This window comes from Paroedura picta, chromosome 9 (genome assembly GCF_049243985.1).
Source record: "Paroedura picta isolate Pp20150507F chromosome 9, Ppicta_v3.0, whole genome shotgun sequence".
Classification (NCBI taxonomy): Eukaryota; Metazoa; Chordata; class Lepidosauria; order Squamata; family Gekkonidae; genus Paroedura; species Paroedura picta.
This window is the reverse complement of record NC_135377.1, coordinates 24115545-24141841: the sequence shown is the minus strand read 5'-3', so window position 1 is coordinate 24141841 and position 26297 is coordinate 24115545. Positions and strand designations below refer to the sequence as shown.

General features: G+C 44.1%; 2 protein-coding genes across 2 annotated transcripts in view; one reads left to right on the top strand and one right to left on the bottom strand.

The window, feature by feature from the left end:
* Positions 1-4084, bottom strand: part of PIP4P2 (phosphatidylinositol-4,5-bisphosphate 4-phosphatase 2) — a 30731-nt gene extending 26647 nt beyond the window's left edge. Inside the window, exon 1 of the mRNA XM_077351948.1 lies at positions 3751-4084. Within this exon, the coding sequence (XP_077208063.1) occupies positions 3751-3856 (106 nt within the window). The 5' untranslated portion in view covers positions 3857-4084. The remainder of the gene's footprint in view (positions 1-3750) is intronic.
* A 10058-nt stretch (positions 4085-14142) lies between these two features.
* OTUD6B (OTU deubiquitinase 6B) lies at positions 14143-25390 on the top strand. Its single transcript, XM_077351941.1, has 7 exons — positions 14143-14339; positions 17261-17415; positions 17722-17814; positions 19150-19462; positions 20962-21023; positions 22411-22517; positions 23993-25390. Exons 1-7 carry the CDS (start codon positions 14234-14236, stop codon positions 24075-24077), a joined length of 921 nt encoding a protein of 306 aa, XP_077208056.1. The 5' UTR covers positions 14143-14233; the 3' UTR covers positions 24078-25390.
* The last annotated feature ends 907 nt before the right edge of the window (positions 25391-26297 follow it).

Genomic DNA, 26297 nt, shown 5'->3' with positions numbered 1-26297 from the left:
GCAATTAGCAATCTCATTACTGGGTGCACAAAGAGAAGGCTTCTGCAATCAAGGCCACTAGAACCATTTGCAGCTTAAGAGAATTTAATGTGGCCTTGATCACAGTGCTTCTGTATGGGCAAGAGGAAATGTTTAAAAGCTTTGTTTTATTTAACATTTTGTAAAAGCAAAAACTGTGCTGCAGGCCCTGTCTATTTTGTATATAATTAGCAATGTAGATCAATATTTTAATATTACCAGACTGTACAAAAAGGTTACTGCGGAGCACAGAAAGAGCTTCTGTATGTGGGACTGTTGGAAAAAAACATGTAGGCTAAAAGTTGCACATAAAATCAGCTAACATATATAAACTCTCTGGCAGGAGTTAGGTGAGGCAACCGAAAGCAAAACAACCCCTTTTGGTGAACCACTGAACTCGGGAGTAGCCAAGCTTTGGAGCAAATATGTGCTTACAAACCTCATGGGATTTCCCTGGCCAGCTTCAGGGATCAACTTTGCCAGTATGTTCTTTCCTTTCCTTGAACAGTGTCAAACCATAATTTGCTCTTACATCAAAACCAGCAAACCATGGTTTGAAGCTGGTTTAGAATGGAGGAGAACCATAAACCAGAGGCTGCCAATCTATGGTTGTACAACTATACACATAAGAGTTAACTGAATTTGCAGAGCTTCACTGCCTCTGTGTAATTCATATTTGCTCAGGTTTCCCTACTTGTATGCCAGAACAGCACTACACATTCACTTGACTCCATATGCAAAGCTTCATCTCTCCTATTGACATGAATTAGGAAGGTCTTCTTGGCATTGCATGGATATTACGCATGAATCTACTAGATTAGTATGGCTGTGTGTACAAAGAATTTACTACCCCTGGAGGATGGGCAGTCATCCCTGACTCATAGAGGTGGTATCTCATTTCACAGATGCTTCTCAGTCACTTTGTGTATTCTTTGTGTGCTTACATTTTATGTATTTTCAACTTAAAATTAAGTCATTGTTTTCTTCCCTCTATAATAAAGATGTAAAATAATAAAGCTAGTGTTAGATTATTTGACCTGTCAGATTACCAGGACCCCAACCAAAGCTGTTGTTGTTGTTAGGTGTGAAGTCGAGTCCGACCCATCGAGTTAAGTATTTATAAATCTCACAGATTTCAATCTGAGAGATTAAAACACACACCCAAGTCTCTCTTACTGAGATTAAAAGCATTTAAAAGTACTTAAATTTTATGGATTGCACAGCCAATATTTATTTTCCATACTCATCTCTTACTAAAGGCATGAAATGGTTTAACTCATCTTCACTAGAGGACGGTTCATTTACCTCATCTGGACTACTGTTGCAGTCCACACGTTATCTCTGTCCTAACGCATGCCAATCTCCAGGTGGGGCCAAGAGATCTCACCAAATCATAGCTGATCTTCACACCACAGAGAGAAAATGGCTACTTTGGAGGTTATTATATCCATTTGAGGTCCCATCACCATGCCCCACCCCCAAATCCAGAAATTTTCCAAGCTCAAGTTGGCAACCCAAAACAGGGCAGATACATACCAGGGGGAAGTGGCAGAAGTTACCACCTGATTGCTATTATTTTATATTCTCTCTCAAACCCAAATTGGTGATCCTCTGTCAAATACTGAATTAAAGTCTGCTTTTAAAGATCCATGGGGAAAATACTATTTAAAGGTCAAGCATTATCACATGTACTGAAATTGATACTCGGGGTCAAGTGTTGGTTCATCACGATTAGCAATAGGGGCTGGGCTCTGCCTCCAGACACCATCCTCTTTATCACGCTCATCTACTCTGCTGACTTCAGTGATCTTTTACACCTACATTTTCATACTAAGAACCTGAACTTTGCTACTTGCTCCATTCTCCAGTTACGCATTCACTCTCTAGGTCATTCCCCTTTCATCGTACAATAATAATTTTAAAAGCTGGTATTGTGCTTGAAAGACAGATGAATATAGGGCATTGACCAGAATCTCACATAAAACAACACTGGAAAGACCTAGGTAGTTTAACTGCTTTATTTAGTTGGTAGGATAGGATAGGATGAGCATAAGTTAATGCTTAAATGATTAGCATAATGAAACTCAGGAAAGTTTGTCCCCTGGAAAATTGTGCAGATCTGTAAGGTAGTGTTGGACTTACATTTTGTTCTGCTACTATGAATTAAAACAGTTACCCACTTGAAATGATTAATCTGCTTCACTCTTTAGCAAATGTATGTACTAATGAAAAAAAAAATCAATGCAAATCAAGGATTTAAACAAGGATATATTTTTAAAAGCCATCCTCTCTGCTTCCCTCAACACAAGCAAGTTTAACACAACTGGATTTAGCACCACTTCGAGTTGAAACAATAAATTACCTTTTGAGTCCTAACATGTCAATTTAATATTAAGAGTTGGTTGTTTCAAGTCTGCTTGACAGTTTCAAACTCTGTCTGCTCAAATCAGAGCCTCAATGCACTTGTGAACACCACATCTCTTTTCATGAACCTCAGGGATCACCCAAAAATACAGCTGGTATTAGCCCCAGTTTGTTTATAAAGCCTGAGAATTTACCAGGCATGCAAACCTTTCTTTTCCCATACTACAGGGAGGACTGGACCTGCCCTAGCTTTTCACCACCCAAATTAACCAATAGTTTCAGCAAAAGGCAAGTTATATGTCACTGACAGATGCCTCACTTGCAGGGACCAGAATTAAAAGGGTCAATTGCCCTGACACCCAAACCACTTTGGATCCTATGAGACACCAATCAACTAAAGTTTTTGCAGCACATGCTGAGAGCCTGCCAGCCAGAACCAACCCGCCCAGGACCGTCTAGGCACAGGAGTATTTCCAGGTCGGAGGGCAAATCCCCTAAGCAGGGGTAGTCAACCTGTGGTCCTCCAGATGTCTATGGACTACAATTCTCACGAGCCCCTGCCAGCATATGCTGGCAGGGGCTCATGGGAATTGTAGTCCATGGACATCTGGAGGACCACAGGTTGACTACCCCTGCCCTAAGGAACGGGAGCCTTCTCCAGTTTATTTAGACACTAAGCCTTGCCTTCATGTATACCTCTCTAAACACTAGCACGAACGGCTTTGCGTTCCCATGCGCAGCACGAATCAGTCCTGCATCCCTCCCCAAGCACAAGCTGGATTGTCAACGAAGGGCGAGGGGAGAGCGGCTGCGTGAAACGCACAGAAGGCGCACACACACACACGGCCCCCTCCAAGAAAGCCCCCTGATTCAGCAGAATCGGGGGAGGGGAAGGCCGAGCAGCAGCGCAGAGTTAAATCCCCGGCGCTCAAGGACACGGGAGAGCCATGTGCCCGGCAACCGCGCGCCCCCGCCCACCCTCCCTCCCTCGCTCGCCCGCCCGCCCGCCCGCCTTCCAGCAGAAGCCGCGCGCACCCCCACTCCACACCCCCACCCCGGTGAACGAGAAGTGGGCAGATCACGCCGCGGCGCCCTCCCCTGCCGTTAACAACGCACACTTGCCGGGGAAGGGGGGCACGCGCAATGCAACCTCCCCCCCTAAAAAACCACTTTCTCTTCTTGCGGCGGCGGCGGCGGCGGCGGGGAACCCCCTGCAATTGCCCCATCGCCTCTCGGAAGTGGCTCCCGGCGCGGCGCCGGTCCTCCGCCCCTTTCCCCCTGCCGGAGTCGGCGACGAGAGCCCAGCGAGGCCGTCCCCGGGGAGAGGCCTGCAGGGGCGCGGCGGCATCGGGGATCGCCGAGCCTTACCTCGCGGGCTGCTGTCTGGAAAATACGGCGGCGCCGTAGGCGTGACATTGCCCGAGCCGGGCGCTGACAGCAGAGGGGAGCGTTCGTCCACCCCATCCGCAGCCATGGCTACTGCGGCGGCGGCAGGGCGCTGGCGAGCGAGGAGCCCCCGAGCCCCACACACTCCCTGCCTGCCTGCCTGCCTGCCTGCCAGCCACAATGTGCGTGTCACAAGGCAGGCAGTGGCGGGCGAGCGAGCGGGGAGGGGAGAGGGAGAGGGAGACGCGGCGCAGGGAAGGGAAGGGGAGCCGAGAGGAGGGAGGGGGAGGGCTGGCCCAGGCTATCTCCAAGGCTCAAGTTGATCAATGGAGAGGGGGAGGGGCGCGGAGGAAGTGCTTCCTGCTCGGCTCCGTCGCTGAAAAGTTGGCCCGATGGCGGCGGAGGGAGCAAGGCGCGATCCCGGTCATGGGGGGGGGGGGCATTCTGTATTGCGCGCACATCTCCGTGGACGTCTGCATAGACACGCGCCGAGCTGGGAGAAGATCTCTCCAGCCCTTCGGCCTTGCGCAGCGTCCGCTGTCCCTCGCCTTGCCACTTGTTCTGTATTGCGGGGAACTTTGCTCATCGAATATGCAGAGGCGCACCGTGACCGCCAGGCGCATTGCTACCGCTCTGGCACCCCGAGGGCATCGTCGCCTTGGCTTCTCCCAACAGGGTCCTCCTTGCCCTGGAGGCGTCGGAAAGTGCTGCCAAGTCATAGCTGACTTATGGCAGCCCCCTGGGGGATTTCGGGTCAAGAGGGTTCACAGTCGGTTTGCCCTGGTCTGCCTCTGGGTCACGCTTCGCAGTTTCCCATCCAGATACTAGCCAGGGTCCAGCCCTGTTTCCGCTTCCAAGATCTGACAAGATCCAGTTTAGGGCCTGTTTTGTCTTGCATGGAGCATTTCTAAGCTCCTTTTCATAGGAGCAGCACCTAGTTTCCCAGTGTGTGGGTTTGCACACTGGTTGCAGGTGCTTGTCTAGGCCACAGAGGGTGAGAACTGAGGTTGCACTTACATGGGAATATATCACATTAAGGAGGATTTTATTTTTTAAACGAGTGGGCTGTATGTCCCAGTGAAGAGAGACAGCTTGATGTAGTGGTTAAGAGCAGCAGCTTTTATTTATTTGTTTGTTTGTTTAGATTTCTATACTGCCCATTTCTTTGCAGCTCTGGGCGGTTTACACAGAACATTATAACTTACATGAAACATTATGCAGACTATAACAGCAAAACAACTTTCAAAAAACATCAAAAGATTACAAAACCACAATTATAATAACAATTAACAGTAACTTTGGGGGAGTCATGGGCAGGCGTCTGGGGGGACCAGCAGGTGTTCTGAGTCGGTCGGCCTCAAGCAAATGCCTGGTGGAAGAGCTCCATCTCGAGAACCGTGTTTGCTTTCTTGCTCCTCCACATGCAGCCAGCTGGCTGACCTTGGGCTGGTTGCAGTCCTGTTAGAGCTGTTCTCACAGAGCAGTTCCGTTACAGCTCTCTCAACCCCACCTACTTCCCAGGTTGTCTGTTGCGGGGAGAGAAAGGGAAGGTGACTCTAAGCTGCTTTGAGATTCTATTGGGTAGTGAAAAATGGGGTATATAAAAAAACACCCAACTCTTCTCAGTGAAGCAACAGGATCTCTATTTAGGGTGACACTGTAGTTTTCGACCACTGAAAAATCAATTACATTTGAGCACACTTTGGCCGGAGCTTGTCCTCAGTTTATACCTAGTCTTTTACAGGTGCTACTATTTGGCCTTGCAGTACTGTCTTTCTCTAGAGTGTGTGGAACTTCAAGCAACTTCACTAGAGTGTGTGGAAATGTCGAAAGTCTGAAAACATCCCATTCTGACATATGATTGTCTTCGGCCAAAAAAGTGTACAGATTGATGTGAGCGAAATGCACTTTCTGGGTTGTGGAAAAACATCAAAGTTTCAATTCCAGTTAATTGATTTTGCCCCCCACCCCCCAGTTATTCGACTAGTTCATCTGGGGTTCACATCCTTACACAATGCAACAGCCCTTCTTGTTTCCTTGGCCCAGTTTTGGAAGTTTTAAAATTAGATTAAACATTTTTAAAATATCAATGTGCTAATAGGTCTGAAGAAGAAAGTGGGCAGTTTAATTCCAACTGCAGCAGCATCCTTGGAGAAACCGAACTGCATGGGTGGAACTTGAGATTCTGGAGGCCATGGCCCTTTGAAACATTCTAATCTTCCCCATTTAAGGTTACATTGTTCTCCCAGTGTCAGAAAAGCTCTAAAAGAATACAAGTCATCATGACTGACAATGCTATCCTAAGCAGAGTTACACCCTCCTAAACCCACTGACTTCAATGGTGCATCTGCTCAGAACTACACTGTAGCCCTCTAGGAGCCTCAGGGCTGTCCTTTTGTAATTCTCCCCCTGGACAGCAATTAGACAGATGGTTGCAGCACTGTGTCATCAAGATACCTTATCTAAAGATTAGAGATTTCAAGGCAGCCCTTTCAGGGCTTGTCATTTTTAAGACCAACAGTTTTTTTCAAGGCAACAGCCAAGCTTTCTCAACTGGGGGTTGGTGAAACCCTGGGACCAGATTGTCTGTGTTTAACCATACTTAAATGCTCTGCTTTACCTGTATGTTATAGATCAGGGGTAGTCAAACTGCAGCCCTCCAGATGTCCATGGACTACAATTCCCATGAGCCCCTGCCAGCAAACGCTGTTATAGATGAACAGATAATTTGAGTTTATATGAGAAATTTCAGCATCCTAAAGGCCCAGAAGGGCAAAAGGAAAATCTGTTTGCAGTGGTGACAACAATGAGTATACATTGAGATTTTTTCCAAATTAAAGGGTAACCGTTATAGGATACAGTCATGGAATACTGAGGAAGGAGAAACTGCACATAGGATCTCCAACAGGTACCAGTCTGGATAACGTTTAGAAGAGTATGGTATAGAACTGCCCTTTGAAATATCCATTAAAGAGCCTAAACAATGCACTCTAGAAGTCAGCAAGATCTATAGCCGGGGTCCCCATAGATCCATGATGTTCTCCGACACCTTTTCTGATGCACACCAAGTGATTCCACACCAGCAGGGGTGCCACAAGTGCATTGTAGTGATACAGCATGCTTCACTGCTTCTTGTGTCCCCATGGGGGACACATTCAGCAATGGAGCTAGTCCACAGCTTTCTGCATCCGTGGTGGAAAGGTTTTGCCGGGTGAGGAGGTGGCTGTGTGTTTTGTTTTGTTTTGGGGTTTTTTTTGCAGGAAGGTGGGCTTCCTGCAAAAATATATATATATGCCCCATTTGGCCCCACAGCAGCAAGTAACTGAGTGGGGCATTGTTTGCCCCCTCTGGGCCTCTGAAGGATGGGGAGGAGCCCTGTCCACATGGGCTTCCACCAGGCTGATGAAAAATTGGTTCATGGACTACAGTTCCCATGAGGCCCTGTCAGCATTCGCATACAAGGATACAAGGAGGCAGCAAAGCAAATGCACAGGCATTTTCCCTGTCCCTGCTGCCACATTATGATATTTTTATTGCTGTTGGGAAATGACAGAGAATAGTTACGCTTAACCTGCTTATAATGTGATTAAAACTGGCAGGCAACAAAAAAGGAATGATTTTTCTCAGTTGCCTCATGTTGGATGCCACAGTAGAAGTTCAAGTGCTGGAGATTAGTTTTCCGTGTGTGTTTAGTTTAATCTGTCATTTCTAAGCCCCTTTGAGGACCATTTGATTTGCTTTCCATCTTTTAAATAAATAATAAAGTTGCTGCAAGTCAAGATATAGATGGGGAGAGGGTTAGTCATCTTCAGCAGAATGCAGAACCCAGTACAAAAGCAACATAGGAAGGGTAAAGTACTACTCATCTGGAGGTCACAGTCTAGAATTTGAAGTGTTCTAACACAGGGGTAGTCAACTTGTGGACCTCCAGATGTCTATGGACTACAATTCCCATGAGCCCCTGCCAGCAAATGCTGGCAGGGGCTCATGGGAATTGTAGTCCATGGACATCTGGAGGCCCACAGGTTGACTACCCCTGTTCTAACAGACCCTGGAATGAAGAAGCAAAACTTAAAGTTGTCTAGGGAGCTTGTGTATAGCACATAGACCTAGATCCGACATTTTCTACTGTGGAGATAGAGGACCACCCTGAGAAGCTTGCAGAAATGCTAAAATAAAAAAGTGGTAAATAGACCCTGGCTTGAATAAATGCAGCTGTTAGGGCTGGAATTAAGGGTGTAAGTTTGATTTTTTGGGTACTTAGATCAGTTCTGCCTGCCTGTTTAGGAAACTGACTGAGGTAAGCTATCATCATTTAATAACTTTCTAGGTTTCTCCGTTGCTTATAATGGGAATCTGATCCCCATTTCCCACTGCTGCAGGGTCATGAAGTGGTCTCCAACACAACACCAGAGGTGCAGTTGGGGAGTTCATCCATGAAAGAGCACTGCACTCACAGGCCTACGAGGCTCTTGGATCCCACCTCTATTTTCGACCAGCCTTCAAATGTTTAGAGTACCACTGATAGGATCCTCCAGTTTTGTTCTCACAACAGCCTTCTGAGATAGTTCAGCTGTCACTGAATAAACATCCAAGATCACCTAGTCCTGTTGAGTTTCCAAGTCTAAGTTATACACAACACCAGCTATCAGTACAATCCTAAACATAATCATACCTTTCTAAGACTTCTGCAACCTTATTGTATTTAACTCTGCACTGTAGCAGTTCCATTTTTGACAATCACACATGTGATGAGGTAGCCTTTGGTCCTGTACTTCTAGACATCTTTGTGGTTCTTTCTGCTCGACATTTACATTCTAATACCATATTTCAATGACATAAAGTCCCCACATTATACAAAAAATTACATTTTTTGGCATATGTTGTTAAACACAGTTCCTTATGCTACGGCGAATTACTGTGACAACAGCTGCCATTAGGGCAACAGTGTCTTCATTTACACAAAGGAGATCCCTTGTGTGAAACATGTACTCTTGTGATTCGCCTTTATTGCTGTCATCTATTCTGTGTGGTGCCTCTGCCAGTTCTTTTATAATCCTTTGGCTATTCTTCTTAAGCTTATTTTTAGAATAATGCAAGAACTGTCTAGTCTGGTGCTTAAAGTAAATGAGAGAGATAGTGATTGACGGAGGGGGTGGGGAGTGCTGGCATAATCTAAAAATATACCTCTATGCTACTTTTCTGCATGCTAATGTTCTTGTCTTTCTTTAGAGTCAGGGCCTGCCAGTCTCTGCTCTCAGGTTCCCCATATACCCAAGACAACAAATCACTTGTGATTAAGGTACCAATATTAAGATTTAGCAAGGTATCATAAGCAGGGTGGCAATAAACAATAATGCAAGATCAAGCAAACATGCATCCCTCTTCCAAACACAGGGGAGTCTAGTTAGTCTCCAGGTGGGAACTCCCAGAATAGCAGTTGATCTCGAGACCAAATAAATCAGTTCTCCTGAAGAAATGGCTGCTTTAGAGGGTGAGTTCTAGGGCATTATATCCCATAAAGGTTCTCTGTCCCAAACCCTGCCCTTCTTGAGCTCTACCCTCAAACCTCTAGGAACATCTCACCCCCCAGTTGGCAACCCTACCCTGAGTTGTCATTCTGTAGGGTGAATTGCTGGTCACATATCTAGCTCCCAGTCAGCTCCAAAAACTTTGGAGATCCAAAAACTTTGTGGCTTGTCTAGTTTTTAAAATGTTGCTATGGTTTAATTACACTGAAACACCTATTGTTGGGAAGCTTTCCCATGGGCAGGCTGTTTGCTATCTTCAGCATTATATCTAACTATATGTTCTAACTAGAGTTAAAGCCCATTTTATTTTTAAATAAAATGGGCGCTAGACTGACCTCGTGGTGGCTCTGTGGGAGTGGCAGCGGTCATCGTCGGGGTGGTAGGCAGTGCAGGGTGGCGGCCTAGGGTCCAGGCGAGGTGGTCGCTGTGCGGGTTCATGTTGCAGTGCAGTGGCATCTGGGCAACGGTCCTGAGGCGGCGATGGCGCTGCAATGGGCGGGAGAAGGCGGCAGGGCCGCGGCTCACCGACGGCAGGCCTCTTAATCCGCCTCCCGGCCGTTGGAGCGGTCGGGAGAAGGCGGCGCGGTGCCCCCTCCATGCAGCGAGCCATGGCGAGGCTTGTTGCGCAGCGGCGGCGAGAAGGTGGCTGGGCGCCCCCCCCCCGGCGACAGCAGGCCTCTTAATCCGTGTCCTGGCCATTGGAGCGGTCGCGGCGAGTCCGCTCCGCCGGCCGGGAGAAGGCGGCGCGGCCCAGCGCTCACCCGTGGCTGTCTGTGCGGGTTCCCTTGCGCGGCTCCCCATTGCCTGCTTGGGGCGGGATGGACACTTGGAGGGGCCAATCAGAAGCCGCTTCGCGGCTCCTGATTGGCCCCTCTGAGTTTTTATCCCGGACAGGGCCCGCCCTAATTCCTCCCACAGTGCCCTTACTGTTTTATTCAGTCCGTGGCGCTCCGCGCCATGGGGCTGTTTAAAGATTGGCAGGGAAATTGGCCATGCAGTATAGGCCTGAAGCCTGGGATAGAGTGAAAATGGCCAAATCAAGGACATTCATATGGTTCAACATTCATATGGTTCATATGGTTCAACATAAACATAAACATAAACATTATCTCCTTACTTCATTACGTATGCCCACCACAGTACTATTAGCACTGCTACAATCCTCCCATAAACATTCTATGTTCACTAGAGGTGACAAGCCTAAGGTGACTAGATTGTCCTACTTTTGGAGGGACATCTGGGGGTACCTGGCAAATTGTACTTATGTTGAAATTAAAATATATATATTACAATGCTATTTTTGCATTCTATGCGTTCTGTGAAACTTTTTATTGTTCCATAGAGACCAAATTTTTAATCAAGAACCCCCCCGGTCAATGATGTCCCGCTTTACCAATGTTAAAATCTGGTCACCTTAGACAAGCCAGGCCTTGGCATCCAGTGGAAGCTAAGGAACGAGGTCATGAGGGTACAGCTGTGCATGTGCTGTAATATTACATATGGGGAAACCTGGAAGCTCTAAGAATTTCAGAAATGCTGAGGTAAAACCATGCCTAGATTTCTAGAGCTACTTGAGATCACTTCCAGGTTCTCGCAGGAAGAGGCATAGTGCTGAACACGATGCTGGTGTTTTAAAAAAAATTCTACTGCCATTTGGAAAAATCCTATAGCAATCCTAGTCTTCACACATGATCTTTTGTTTATTCATCCTCCTTCAGGAAAGGCTGTAGTTCATTGGCAGAAAATTTGCTCAGCATGCAGAAGGTTCCAGGTTCAATCTCTGGCATCTGAGTCTGATTGCGGTGATGAGCAAGGAAGACCAACAACTGATTGACAAATTGAAAAGTGACAGATCACAAAGCCCAGATGGCTTACATCCAAGAGTCCTAAAAGATCTCAAATGTGAACTTGTGGGCCTCCTGAGAAAATTCTGCCTCCATTCCCAAGGACTGGAAGGTTGCTTGTGTAACCCCCATTTTTTTTAAAGGTTTCAGAGGAGATCTGGGAAATTACAGGCTGGTCAGTCTAATGTTGACACCAGGTAAATTGGTGGAACCAGTTATTAAAGACGGAATTCGTAGGCACACTGATGAACAAAAGCTATTGAGAAACTATTTGCATGGACTCTGTAAGGGAAGATCTTGTCTCATGAACAAGGGTGACCCAGTAGATGTTCTTTGCCTAGACTTCCAGAAAGCTTTTGACAACGTTCCTCATCAAAGGCTCCTAAGTAAATTAAACAGTTAGCATAATAGAACAAGTCCTCTGGTATTAAAAACTAGTCAAGTAACAGGAAATAGAGACTGAGTATAAATGGGCAGTTTTCACAGTGGAAGGTGGTAAGCAGTGGGGGACCACAGGGCATGATACCAGTTCCAGTGCTTCTTCACTTGTTCATTAACAATTTGGGGTTGGGGATAAACAGGGAAGTGGGTAAGTTTGCAGTTGACCCGAAGTTGCTTAGGGCAGTGAGAACCAGGGGCTTCAGCAACAACCTTGACCCTCGCACCCTCCCAAAGAGTCACCAGAATTCCTTCTTAGGAAAGCAACACCTTGGGGACTGCTGTGTCCAGGCACTGCCATTTAAGGTAAGATGTATTTCATCCATCTGCTGCAATTGCCCTGGAGCCCTCAGTAATAGAGATGTCGTTTCTAATGGCCTTTTGTGATTCCTCATAAACCACTGTGACATTGAGACGAAATTGGCAAGGCTGGATTTTGAATCTCTGGAGGCCCCAAGCCAATGAACCTGTCTGCAGTCAGAGAAACAAGGAATTCTAAATGGAGCAACAGAAGAAAAGACACAAAGATCCCACAGTTTCCTTATTATTGATTGTATAAGCCACTTAGAATGTCTGTGAGAAAAGTGGGGTGCACATTTTCTAAATAAATGTGGGTTAATATTATTATCGCATACCGTAAACTGGGAGGTGAAACTAACAAAATAGTGACTGGCGTAAATTGCTTTTGTGGACTAGCTCATGCTAAAGGAAGAATTTTTAAGCCGTTAAAGTCATATTCAAGTGGGTAGCCATGTTGGTCTGAAGTATCACAACAAAAGCCGCGTCCAATAGCACCTTTAAGACGGACAAAGATGTATTCAAGCTTACGCCTTCAATAAATCTTTGTTGGCCTTAAAGGTGCCATTGGACTCAGATTTTATTGTTGCACTGAAGTCGTAGGTAAAGATAAGGTTGTCAGCTCAGGGACGGGATATTCCTGCAGATTTTGGAGAAGGAATTTAGGGAGGGATGTCAGAGGGGTATAATGCCATAGAATTCACCTTCCAAAGTGGCCATTTTCTCAAGGTGAACTGATGCCTGGAGATTAGTTGTAATGCCAGATCTCCAGCTTTCACCTGGAGGTTGTATTTTAGGACTGGCACCTGCTGCCAGTGACCATGCTGCACCCTGTCACCCTCAGTAAATGTATTGTTTACTTCCATACAAGGAAAATTTCCCAGGAACTTGCTGCATCTTCAAGGCTATTTTGTTATTTTTCACATTTGGCTGTTTTATTGTTGTTGTTTAATAATCTTGAAGCCATCTCAAGTGGTGAGAAAGGTAGGGCAAAATGTCTTAAATAATTAAAATACAACCAGCTTTTTGCCTGAGGCTTACATTTCCGCTGCTAATGCTCCTCTGTCTTCTATCATCTCCGATGTGTGGGTAAGGTCATTATTTTGTCAATAAGCAGGTGCATTAGAAATGGCAGCATAGTACATACGGATTTGATTTCTTTTCACACTGGCACTAGTCCAATCAATTTTACTCTCTGAAAAATAACCTGACTTTTAAAAATAAGCCTCTCTTACCAACTATACCAACATTATTTATCTTGGCATCATCAGCTGCTTGGTCCCTATTCCCTAAGCCCTATCTGTGACAAAGAAAGCAGTATTTTGGAAGTCATCGACTGGCACCACTGTGACTATTTCTTTAAGACCAGGCTTCTCTCTCCTTTCCAATAGCTTTATGTCTAACCAGAGAAGGCTACTATGAGATGTTTCTGCTTGATGTAGTGGGAGTGCAGACTTCTAATCTGGTGAGCCGGGTTTGATTCCCTGCTTCTCCACATGCAGCCAGCTGGGTGGCCTTGGGCTCACCACAGCACTGAGAAAGCTGTTCTGACCAAGCAGTAATATTAGGACCCATTCAGCCTCACCCACCTCACAGGGTGTCTGTTGTGGGGAGAGGAAGGCGACTGTGAGCCGCTTTGGGACTTCTTTTATAAATTCTATACTTGCCGGGACGACCGTTCAATGATCCAGAAAGCAGAAGATAAGGGGGAAGGGGTTCACCACACCAGGGATGCCAATCTCGTGAGGAGACCTGGGGCTCCCCTGCAATTATAGCTCATCTCCAGACGACAGAGATCATTTGCCTTGGAGAAAATAGATGCTTTGGAGCAGGGGTAGTCAAACTGCGGCCCTCCAGATGTCCATGGACTACAATTCCCAGGAGCCCCTGCCAGCGAATGCTGGCAGGGGCTCCTGGGAATTGTAGTCCATGGACATCTGGAGGGCCGCAGTTTGACTACCCCTGCATGGGCTCCATAACATTATACTCCACCGAGTAGCTTTCCACACCCCCACAGTCTCCACGAATTTCCCAAGCCAGAGCTGGCTACCCTACCCCTCTGCCTTCGTGCGCACCCAGGATTAAACCCTGGCGTCCCTGGACCCAAACTTGGTCCTCTTGCTTCCTGAGCCGCTCTCTCGCCCTGAAGTTTCCGGAGTCTCCCAGTAACCCCCTCCGTCGGCGGCAGCCCGTCCCTTGGAGCCCCGGCGCCAGCGAAGGCCATTAGGCGGCGCGCTTCTCCGGCGGCGCGCTTCCTGTGCCGGGCTCCTTCCTCCCTGCAGCCGCGGCCGCTGGGCGGGGCCGGAGGTGCACGCGTCGCCGGGACTCGCGCCGGTGGGTGGCGGGGCTGGCGCCATGGAGAGGCCCGGCGAGGAGGACGACGAGGCGGCTGCGGAGGACGGCGGGGGCGCGCTGGCGGCGCTCGTCAGGCGGCAGCGCAAGGAGAAGCGGGAGCTGCAGGGTGAGGAGACCCGCCGGGAGCCGCGTGCAGAGGAAGCAGAGCCCGGAATGCCCGGGGGGGGGGGGGGAGGATGGGGGGGCTCTCTGCTCTCTGCTCTCTGCTCTCTCCTCCCACTCCTGCCTTTGCCTTTATTTTACTGCCCGAGTGTGGTGGACTGCGAGGGGCAGGCTAGGGAGGCCGGTGCCCAGCTGGCACCTGGGGATCCCCGGGTTTTGCAGCTCATCTCCCGGGGACGGAGAGCAATTCCCCTGGAGAAAATGGCTGCTTTGGAGGATGGACTCCATAACCTTCGACTCCTCTGAGGTCCCTCCCCAAAGCCTCCAGGTGTTTCCCAGCCCAGAGCTGGCAACCCAATCTAGGAGGCCCAGCCTAGACTCCCCGCCTGCAGGATGGCCCTGGACCAGGATCGCTCTCAGCTTGGCTTGCCTCACAGCGCTGCTAGGAAGTTAAAACGGAGAAAGGGGGGATAATGTCAGGTGCCTTGGGGTCCCATTGGGGGGAAAGGCGGGGTAGAAATGAAGTGAACCGAGAATTCTTTTTAAAAGGACGATTCTTGAAGCAGTTTTCACTATTGGTGGTGGTGGTGCTGTGCATTTGTGTGTGTGTGTGTGTGGGGGGGGTTAATCAAGGAAAAGTCTGAAAGTGCCTTAGGCCATCTGTCACTGTCTATCAGCTGTCACTGTCAGCAGTTCTTCAGGGTCCCTGCCAGGCAAGGAAAGGTCAGAACTTCCTGAGAGCCTTTGGTGGGAGATGCCAGGGATCGAACCTGCATTTTGCCTTTGAATCAGAGTCCCTCTCTCTGCTGATGGCTGCAGCCACAGATTAAGTTGCCGCTAAAAGGGACAGCTGGAAACATGCATTCTAAAGCCAGCAAACCGTACCAGGCAGAATCTGTCTTGTACTGACTCAGTCCTCGGAGTCTGCTGGCTAATCCAGGGCTGTGGGTTGAACCCTTTCGTATACACTTGGCAGCACTTTTACTGCATGCCAGGCTTCAGGGCAAAGAGGCCCCAACAGCAGCTGACTGGGCAAATGTACAAACTGGACGGTGTCAGACAGAAAATGATGCTTTTGCAAATGAAAAAATGTGTGGCTGCTGCTTATGTGGGTTACAACTGTTAGTCCTTATTATAGCTACCAGCAAAGAGCAAACTAAGCTACACATGATCAGATAATACTGGTATGTGGAAGATCCTCTTTCACAGACCACCCTTGTATTTGTGGATGATGGTCAGAGGATTTGCAGTAATATCTTTAAGACAAGCCAAACATACAGCAGTATGTAGAGATTTGTGTCCCGGTGTTACACGCTGCAACAATGCCTAGGTTTGGAGGAAGTTTGGGGTGTCCAGTAGCTGCCAAGAACATGTATTTCCTTGTGGCATACAATATACATTTGCTGTCATATGTTAACAAGTTTTGGCTGGTGTGATTCAGAAACTTATTGATGGAACATTTAAAACACTCCCCTGTGATGGAAATATGTGCCTTGTTGAACTCTTAAAAGCCATATCTGTGCTATAGAGTTGGGCTGCTTGTGTTCTCTGGAATGCAGCGTAAGGTATTGCTGGAGTCTTGCCTGCAAAATCCTTCCAAAATACTGCAGTTGTACTGCATTCAGGAAGATGATTGCTAAACCTGGCCAGAGCTGTAGTTATGGCAGCTACTGTCCTGTTTCAGCACTGGGGAAGGAGAGACTGGTTTCTTAGCAGCAAGGCTTTGTGGATGCTACGTAAGAATGCATATGATAAACCACAAAATTCTAAAACTTTGTAATAGTTTTGAACTGGAAAGCTTGATGAGTATTTGGGAAGCGCTTGCATTTCTATCAGACTGGATTTCTGAGTTAGCTTGATTTTGTGATGCAGCCCCTGGCTGTTCCCTGTCATCAGTGCTGGTCCTGCAGAAAACAGCCAAGTGGCAAACAGAGAAAGGACCTTTTCAGTGGTGGGACCACACTTCTGGAATGCCCTCCCCTTTGGGGCTCATTTAACCACCCACTTCAAGAGTCAGGCCCAAACATTCTTCTTTCCCCAGTCTTTTAACAAAAGGCTTCTATCTTTTTAGAAGTTGCTCTTATGGCCTGCTTTAAACCTAAGGGCTGTTTTATGGGGGCACTATTTTAAGTTGTAGAATATGGGTTTATTCTATTTTTAATGTTCCAGTGGGCTTTCTGTTTGTTTTATGGTTAGTTTTTAATATAATGTTGGCAATAGTAATGTGCTACCCTGATACACAAGAGCCTCTTGTGGCGCAGAGTGGTAAGGCAGCAGACATACAACCTGAAGCTCTGCCCATGAGGCTGGGAGTTCAATCCCAGCAGCTGGCTCAAGGTCGACTCAGCCTTCCATCCTTCTGAGGTCGGTAAAATGAGTACCCAGCTTGCTGGGGGGTAAACGGTAATGACTGGCAAACCACCCCGTATTGAGTCTGCCATGAAAACCCTAGAGGGAGTCACCCCAAGAGTCATACATGACCCGGTGCTTGCACAGGGGATACCTTTACCTTTACCTTGATACACATTTTTTTTGGGGGGGTGGCTTTTTACATTGTCTTCAGGTTAGGTCAGCCCTTCTCAACTTTTTCTCTTAAGAAACCTCTGAAACATTATTGAGGCTTCGAGAAACCCCAGAAGTAGCGTAATCATGCAGAATTTAGTTGGGAAGCATAGCTGCATACACACCCACCCAGGACCCCTCCCCTTCCCACCCCTTTCAGGTCCATCATTGGCCACCCATTGAAGAAACCCTTCCAGGGTACTAAGAAACCCTGGTTGACAAAGCCTGGGTTAGGGAGATGTGCATTAACAGGCATATCTGCTACAATCACATTAAGTTTACGTACTATACCTCCGAACTACTAACAGTGATTTAAGAATAACCTCTAGATGTTTATCACTAGTCTGGTTTGTGTGCCTGCAGCTAAAATCCAGGGGATGAAAAATAATGTTCCAAAGAATGATAAAAAAAGAAGGAAGCAGCTCTCAGACAGTGTTGCCAAGCTGGAGGCCGATCTAGAACAGAAGCATAAAGAAGAGCTGCAGAAAGTGAAGGAGACGTCACTTGATGAGAATAAGGTATGTTAACTTTATGCATGAAAGCCTGTGGGCACACTTTATTCTTGGTATTAGCCTAATGATCTCTGAAATGGTATATATATTCGTTAAGGAATTAAGTTTTCATCCCGAAGCCATTGATGTCTTTTAAACTTGGTAATAGGACAGCGGTAGTCAACCTGTGGTCCTCCAGATGTTCACGGACTCCAATTCCCATGAGCCCCTGCCAGCAATCTTGACCCTGAAGTTGAAATATCAAAAGATCTTTAAGCTATCAATTCCAGTCTTTGTTTATATATAATTGAGTAACTTTTATTTATCATTTAGGAGGATTCGGCAGCTATAAGTATGGCAAGATTAGAGCTGGAGAACACACAACAGGTTCAGCCTCCTCGAATATCAAAAGCACAGAAGAGGCGGGTAAGATTCAGATTTGAAAGGATTTTTTTTTCCTGCCTTGGGGATGTATTTGTGAGCAACATGTTAGACCAAGTGATAAGATTCCAGATTCAGCATAAGATCAGTACATATGGATGGTGTGAGGTTGGTTCTGAGACCCAAATCCAGCTGTGTGGTTCAAATACAAGTGGCCGTCAACATACGCTGTGATACTTTGTGGTTGAGAATCCTCTTCACATCCTAATTGTGTAATCTTTTCTGGTGTTTAAGACTTTTGCCATATATCAACAGTTGGGTTTGTGTTAGTCATGGCAGATTTGCTGCATGAGCTTTCTAAGGGATCTTGCTGTGGACATGGAGTTAATAATCACTGTAGAAACTGGTCTCACATTATATTGTATAAAAATGAATAAAATATATGAAGATGGCCCTAGATCAATTATAAAGAAATAAATAAGACTGAGCCATTTAAACAGCTGAGCCATTGGGCCAGCCTGCTAGAAGCCACTGAGCTGTTATATGGGTTTTCTTGGGCAACCAGGCCCAGGTTTGGAGCCATTTAAACCCCTTTCTCACTGAGATTCAGGTTGACTGTATTGATGCACTGAGATTCAGGTTGAATCTCAGTACATCAATACAGTCAACAAGATGGGACAGCCAACAGGCTACGTAACGTTATTAGAATTCCAAAAATCTGAAACTGAGATCAAACAAAATATCATAATTAGCATGATATGTTACAATTTAGAAATTACCGAGTAGGATAATAGATTCAGTTGAGTAGCTGTGTTGTTCTGAAGCAGCAGAATAAAGTTTGAGCCAGTGGCACCTTTAAGACCAAAGAAATTTTATTCAAGGCACAAGCTTTCATGTGTGAGCACTCTTCTTCAGATTACCTCAACCATTATATATGGGGAAGGGGGTTAATTGCTGGAAGGGCTAGTTAGAGTCAAGATGGATAAGTAGCTGGGCAATTATAGCTGAGATTGGATTAAGGTGGTTGATAAGATCTGTGAATGGTTTGGAATAAAACAACTACTTCAAGGATAATACTTAAAGCAACAGGTAAGGTAAAGGTATCCCCTGTGCAAGCACTGAGTCATGTCTGACCCTTGGGGTGACGCCCTCTAGCGTTTTCATAGCAGACTCAATACGGGGTGGTTTGCCAGTGCTTTCCCCAGTCATTACCGTTTACCCCCCAGCAAGCTGGGTACTCATTTTACCGACCTCGGAAGGATGGAAGGCTGAGTCAACCATAAAACAAGAGGTAGTGCATATTATATTACAAACATGTAAGGCCATATAAGCATGAACAAATGTGAAGTTTCAGTATGCTTTATTGTTTTCTAATTGCAGGAGAAAAAAGCTGCAATGGACAAGGAGAGAGAAGAAAGAATAGCAGAAGCTGAGATAGAAAATTTAACAGGAGCTAGACACCTTGAAAGTCAGAAACTAGCACATATTTTGTCAATAAGGCAGCTAGAAATCAAACAGATCCCCTCTGATGGACACTGCATGTACAGAGCGATTGAAGATCAGCTCAAGGAGCGACAAAACTCCTGGACTGTTGCAACTCTTAGAGCACAAACTGCAGAGCATATGAGAACTCATGTGGATGACTTCTTACCATTCCTGACAAATCCAAATACAGGGGATCTATACAGTCATGGTAGGTAAATAGTGCTTTTTAAAACTTACATTTCTGCTGTTTCAGTATTTCTGCTAAGATAAGCATAGTGTCAGTTTCTGTTGTTGATAAACAAAATTTCAGTTGCATGTCATACTTCATTTACATAATAGTGTGACTATGCCAGATTTTAAGGACTTTAGCTTGCTACTAGGTATTCTTCATGGTGTGAGCTTTCATGTGCATACGCATCAGAATACAGATGTAAGAAGCGAGTAAATTAGCAGTAAACAGCATTTTGAAGATATCCAACAAATATGTCGAATAAGGAAGAACAAATAATGCCTTGCTAGAATAACAAACTGAGTTCATCGGTCCCTTGTGTTCAGTAGCCATTTACAAAAACATAAGAGGATAATAGCATTATTTGTTTTTCATCATTAACATGAAAATTAGTATGAATTAATCACATCTTAGAATATGAATTGTTGCCAAAATTATTTGCATTTAAATTAAAAAGTCTTAAGTTTTGCATATGTTTAAAATATGAGAATTCTTTTCCGCTTTCAATCTCCCAGTTATTCCATTAGAAAAACTGAGAAAATCCTCAGATTCTTCCGTTCTGTACATTTGGCATAAGTGAAATGCATTATGCTCCCTCAAACAGATAAATGGCTTTATAAGAATTTTTTTTTTCAGTATTTCCCAATTTTTCCACTGGGAAAAGTCCTCAGACTCAAAGTCCTCAAACCCCAGAAACTTTTATGCATTTTGTCATCAGGCTTTTTCATTCTAAATCTTGTCTTGGGAAGCATTTTGACTCATTTTAAGAGAGGAAATGTTTCACAGGAGTGGTTTTTTTTTGTTATTGTTGCCCAGATTTCCCGATTTGGAAAAATTAACAAAGCAAAAATCCTTCCATTTTGTCTTGAGTTTTCTTGGGGGGTTTAACCATGCCTCTGAACATGGTGATTCCCTGTAGCCCCCATGGATTTGTCTTATCACCTTAAGTAAACCCATTATATGTAAACCTAGTAATTTGGTTAAAAGTGAGGACCTGAGACTTAACAATATTGAGTAGGATGCTCTGACTCTATTCCAGTGGTGGTAGCACTTCCGTTCAGTGCAGAGAGCCTTCCCCTGACACAAGAAACTTAAGTCAGGAAGGTTGGAGGGAAGTGCTGCTGCCAGCAGAATGGATCCAGCTCATCAAACACCTTGATCTGTTGTAACATTTTCCTCAAACCATATCTGTGTAAATCAGAGAAAGGTCAAATCCCAAGTCAGGACCAATATGCAGGGTACAAGTGTTACAAATTATTGCAGTGAATGCTTTACTGGTAAGTAAGTCTGTTCTATATTTTGTACTTTTTTCACATCACCTGCCTCTCTTCTGCATTGCTTCCATTTTGTTTCCGGTGATGGAATATCTTTTGTTTAGTGTTTATCTTTTCCATTCCTTCCTTCTATTTTAGCTTAATTTTTCTTCTCTGCCGATGTTCTGCTAAGAGAGACTAACTCAACGACTTTTCTCCCCTCAGATGAATTTGAAAAATACTGTAGTGATATAGCAAACTCAGTTGCTTGGGGTGGTCAGTTAGAAGTAAGTATAACCCTCACATATACCCCATAAGTAATGTCTGCAATAACAATACCTGATACTTTTTAATATTTGCAAGAGCAATAAGGTATCATAATTGAATAAGGGTCACACAAGCCTTATTTTAGAAAAAACCAAGAGGTCAGAAACATTTTTATGTTATAGTAAAGGGCAGAAACATTTTGTAAAGAGATCACTGCCTTTATCGGCACTGTTCCAAGGTGTATATTCCTCTAAGAAACCCTGAGGCTTGCAAAAGAATCCCAAAAAGAAAACAAATTTTAAAAAAAGAATCCTAATGGAGTGATTTAACCCCTCAACAGAGAAGGGATGTGAGTACCTATGCACACATTGCAGTTTTTTTTTTTTAAAAAGCTAAGCAAGGTTTTGTAGGATCATAGTTAGCATTATGAGAAACCCCATATAAGTAGGCATTTATAGGGGGGGCTGCCAACAGGAGGGGAAGAAAGAAACATAAGGTTTGTGGGGAGCAAGAAAGTAGCAAGTAGTTTGGGGCAAGTGCGAAGGGAAAGGAAGTAGGGTCCAAAGAGGCAGGGAAGATATTTTGTTTTCGCTGCAGTCTGAGGGATTACTCCTATTGCCTACATTTTATGCTGCAGGTAATGTAATGTTTATCTGAACTTTAGATTTTCTCAGCAAGTTCTGCTAATGATTATGACAATCAAAATGTTTATGGAGCCATGCAGAATAATTTTCTTAGATTCATTATTGTATTAAAGGACACTATATCCTGGGCCATTAACAATATATTGCTTGTTTTATTATAAATACCAATTAGTGCATTTTATTAAATGATTTATGCCTCACCTTTCATCGTAGCTCCATGTTGCTCCTCAGCATTTTGCCACTAATGACACCAAAGAGAGAAGCACTGTTAGTTTGGAGTTTTAAATTTAAAACGGGATCAGTCTACTTCAAGCAACTGGTTTTATGATTTTGCACTTGACTTTCATTTTACTTTGGCAGAATTTCATATGGTAGTTGATGGATCAGACTGTGTAGTATGCCAGTATCATCCTTGAACATGACTAAAGTTCAGTCATGCTAGTCTGTGGTTGCCATGGCAAATTACCTTTTAAGATTTATGCGATCTGAAGAGAACAACTGTAATAAAGTTTGATTGAAACTACCTTTTAAATATTCGCTGCTACTCAGTCCATCTCAGCATTTGCAAGATTCAGATGTGTAGGTAGTATATGAAAGTTCACTGTCCCAAAATGTTTTATATTCAAGTGGTCATAAAATGCAGTCTTCCATGATTTTTAAAAATATATCTAAACCAGTTTGAATTTTGCTAATTCTGTTATATGTTGAACCAAAATAATATTGTGTAAAGATATGAACTATGCATTGTAATATTGTCTTACAGCTAAGGGCTCTATCGCACATCTTGCAAACACCAATTGAAGTAGTCCAGATGGATTCTCCTCCCATTATTGTTGGTGAAGAATACAGTACGAAGCCACTAATACTTGTGTAAGATACTTTAAACCTTGAGGTTCAACCATGTTAAAAGAATGCCATATAAATGACTGAAGGTTGAAGATATAATCTAACACACCTTTGATTTCTTTAGTATTTGAATAAGTCTTTAAATGAGTGCAGAAATTTTCACATCCATTGAAATCAGTTACATTTGCATAGGCTGCAGTCTCTGAACAAAATCTTCGAAAGGTATAGATGGAACACACAGTACAGATAGAATACTATGTCTGGAGCAGTGATGCTCTGCGTTCTTGGTGCTTGGGGGGGACAACAGTGGGAGGGCTTCTGGAATTCTGGCCCTGCTGGTGGACCTCCTGTTGGCACCTAACTTTTGGCCACTATGTGCCATAATGTGTTGGACTGGATGGGCCATTGGACTAATTCAACATGACTTCTCTTATGTTTTATGAGAATGAGAATGCCAGGGTGGTAAAATTGGCTGTACCAGTTCAGACTAGGGTTAGGCGCTTTGGCGCCCAAAGTAGCCATTCGCTCCCGACCGCAGCCAGCACTGCGGCGGGGGGGGAGGTGCAGGAGTCAGCATGCCAGCAGGTGCACACACGCAGACATAGAGCTCCCTGCCTGTGTGTGTGTGCCTGCCAGTGCTCTGACGCCAGCGCCTCCCCCCCCTCCCCCCACGGCACGGCGCTGGCTGCGTCAGGAGTGAACGGCCGCTTCTGGCGCCAAAGTGCCCAACCCTACTTCAGACTGCTAGTGGTCGATTCCATCTTTGAATGTATCTTGCATACAAAGCTCAATGCAGACATAAAACCAGCAGAGAAAGAGTTCTGTCCCATCTGCTTGTTTACATAACTAGCTTTGTATTTACCATGAGTTTAAACATAGGAAAGTGTTACAAAATGAGAATCTTTTTGGTTTTCTATATTTAGTGGTACAGCTCATTTTGTTATCTTGGCATTCTTCCATCTCATTTCCTGTTTCAGTTTTGTTCCATTAATAAAAGGTAAGAGTGGAATTCAGTTAAGGGAGGTAAATTTTTAGGTTAATTTGGAATAAAGGTTTCCTTACAATATTGGTTAATTGTAAGATCATAGATAATCCAATGCAACGTTGGGATTGCTTTCTTTGGAGGCAAGGTTGCATTCTGTGCCAGCCCTTCCAGAGCTGAGAAATCTATTCAGATGCTCATATTACTGTAAAGACTTTGTAAAAGTGCAAGGCTAGAATTAGAGCAGCTTAGAGATGGTGGCTTTTATGAAAAGCATCTTTGAGAAGATTCGGTCTTTGTCTCCTTATTGCATATACGTTGGTTTGGATTCATATAGTTAACTTCCACATGTGCTTTTTTTTTGGGGGGGTGGGGGTGGGTTTTGATATTTGCTGAATCTTTTCATTGTGCTTGAGTCTGCTCCTGATATTCACTTTGTATATTAGTCACATTCAGTAGTAAGCAATTCACTTATACTATGTATAATGTTTTGAATATTCATTCATTTTTGTTCCAGGTATATGAAACATGCCTATGGATTAGGAGAACATTATAATTCTGTAAAACCTCTATCGGACATGACTCCAGATAATGAATGCTAGTAAACAGTTCCTCATAAGACGTGGATGATGGATATTTAACTCTTTAAACTATTCCCCTTTGGATAGGTCTTAAAGCAAATTCTGTCAGTTTTAGTAAGACGAAGATGGTTTTGGTGTGTATGTATATATCAGAAATCTTTTTTAAGCAATATAGATTCTGATGCAATCATGTTTTAGAAAATTGTCCGTAAAGTGTTTGTAATGCAATTCACAATAAATTGTATATTATGAAATATTTGGTTTGCATTGCATACTCTGCTTGGTGGCAGTGTCATTGATATGTGGGTTGGTGTTGGTGAACAATATTGGTGAACAAATATTGGTGAACAATTTTTATTAGATGTAAGTAAGATGCTTTAAGTAGAAATGTGAAACTGAAACTATTGAAGTGCTTTAAACAATAGTTGTGAATTTTCTATTTGCCTAACTTCTCACAGAGTAGTGGTCGAAGTGCTGAATATTACAGGTGTATTTGAATAAGTGGCTCAGAAATCTAGGTTTGGTTTTTATAGGCTTTAACCTGTTTAAAAAAGAGTTTTGATTTTTTTCTTTGTTAATAAATAGCCTGAATGTTTCTTTCTGCACCTTAGCATGTAGAAAGAGCATTCCTGCACACATAGGTAAGAAAAGATTGTGTTGCTGGCCCTGGTTATTTCAAACATTATATAACCTTTACGTGATAACTTGGGAAATGCATGGCATTTTTATTTAATTATTCCACTATTTGTGCTAAGTGGCCTCCTACACAGATACAGTATACCTGCAGCTACCTAGATTCTCAAGTTTCTATTAGGTCAAAAATGCTGCCAAATAGCATATCCACTAGCCACGTGGAGGTACTAGTTTACACAGATGTTTTATTTTGAAAATGTGAGTCAGGCTGCAAAGTTTAACAACTGTACATTGCAAATGCCTGAATCTTTGAAATGGCAACTAAGGCTTTAAAACTGCTACTGATCAAACTCTGTTGTATCTTTGCTAGGTTTGAAATTCAGTGGCTTATTTTTAAAATCCTTTCATATAATTACATTCTAATTGATAACAGTAAAGACACAATAAACATTCATTCGTTGTATTTCTATGCCGCCATACTAAACAAAGCTTCACTTTTCTAATGGGTTTTGAAGGATGTAACTGTTTTTAGAATTGCACTGTAAAGGAGCAGCCAACATAAAGTATTTGATATCTTGACAGTTATGTACACAAAGGTCAGTTACATGCAAGTACTCAAAATGTTAAAAGTACGTTCCTGTTTCTTGTATTGAAAATTATTGTATCATGGTAATTTAATTTATATTATATTAATTTGTTTATGCTGCCTTGTCAGAGACTTGCTTGAGGCAGCTCATAACTAAAACAGTTCAGTAAAACCATACAGCCATTTAAAAGAATGTAAAAGCACACCATTAAAATCCAACCAGAGTGTCCACAGTATTAAGTTGATGATAACTAAATAATTGCAGCAGAAATGCAGGAATTTAGTGCAGTTAGAATTGCAGCACTATTTTTCCAATGAAACCAGGCAACCCCCTTATGCGTCTCTCTTGAGATAAATTATGTACCTGCTACTTTGTAAGTTCTAAGGTTGGAACCAGTCATGAGTCAAACTGGATGCCCTCTACTGTTCACATGCACCCTTCTAATTTATGTGGCATTCGCTTTTTTCCCACTCTGCTATTGATCTTTCATGCATTTGATTAGGATCATCCCAGTCACTTCTAAGTGACAGGGTACCTTAAGGGGCCAGAGAAGCTTGTGGGGGTGGGGGACTTGTATGGCAGTACATGTCAACATGTATAAAAGTGGGTAGGCTTTACTTAGGCTCACTGTAAATTCTATACTGCTCTGTCCTAGGCTGTTGGAATTATTATATTAATAAAAACAAACAAACATCAGAAGGCTGGTTGCCCTGTGCTTGTCATGTTCAGGGTTTTGTAAAAAAATAATATATATATATATAGTGGAGAATTTGGATAGATGTTGGTTTTCACCGGTTTTATAAAGAATTAATTAAAGATTAATTAATAGGAGTGCTATTAGAGATACCTTGTCATGGAAAGCTGCTCCTAAATATGACTGTCAACTCTTGAGTCTTCATTTACGCAAAAGGAAGGTGACCCTGAAGGTAAGACAGCCATCTTCCCAGGCTAGAATTATACACAGACACTTGCTTATTGGACATAATTAACTTGTATACGAATGCAAGTCAACTCCCTCTTT

Coding starts and splice junctions, on each gene's coding strand:
- OTUD6B (XM_077351941.1), top strand. CDS start 14,234: ATGGAGAGGCCCGGCGAGGAGGACGACGAGGCGGCTGCGGAGGACGGC. Junction 19,463..20,961: donor AGGGGATCTATACAGTCATG/GTAGGTAAATAG, acceptor TTCTCCCCTCAG/ATGAATTTGAAAAATACTGT. Junction 21,024..22,410: donor CTTGGGGTGGTCAGTTAGAA/GTAAGTATAACC, acceptor ATTGTCTTACAG/CTAAGGGCTCTATCGCACAT.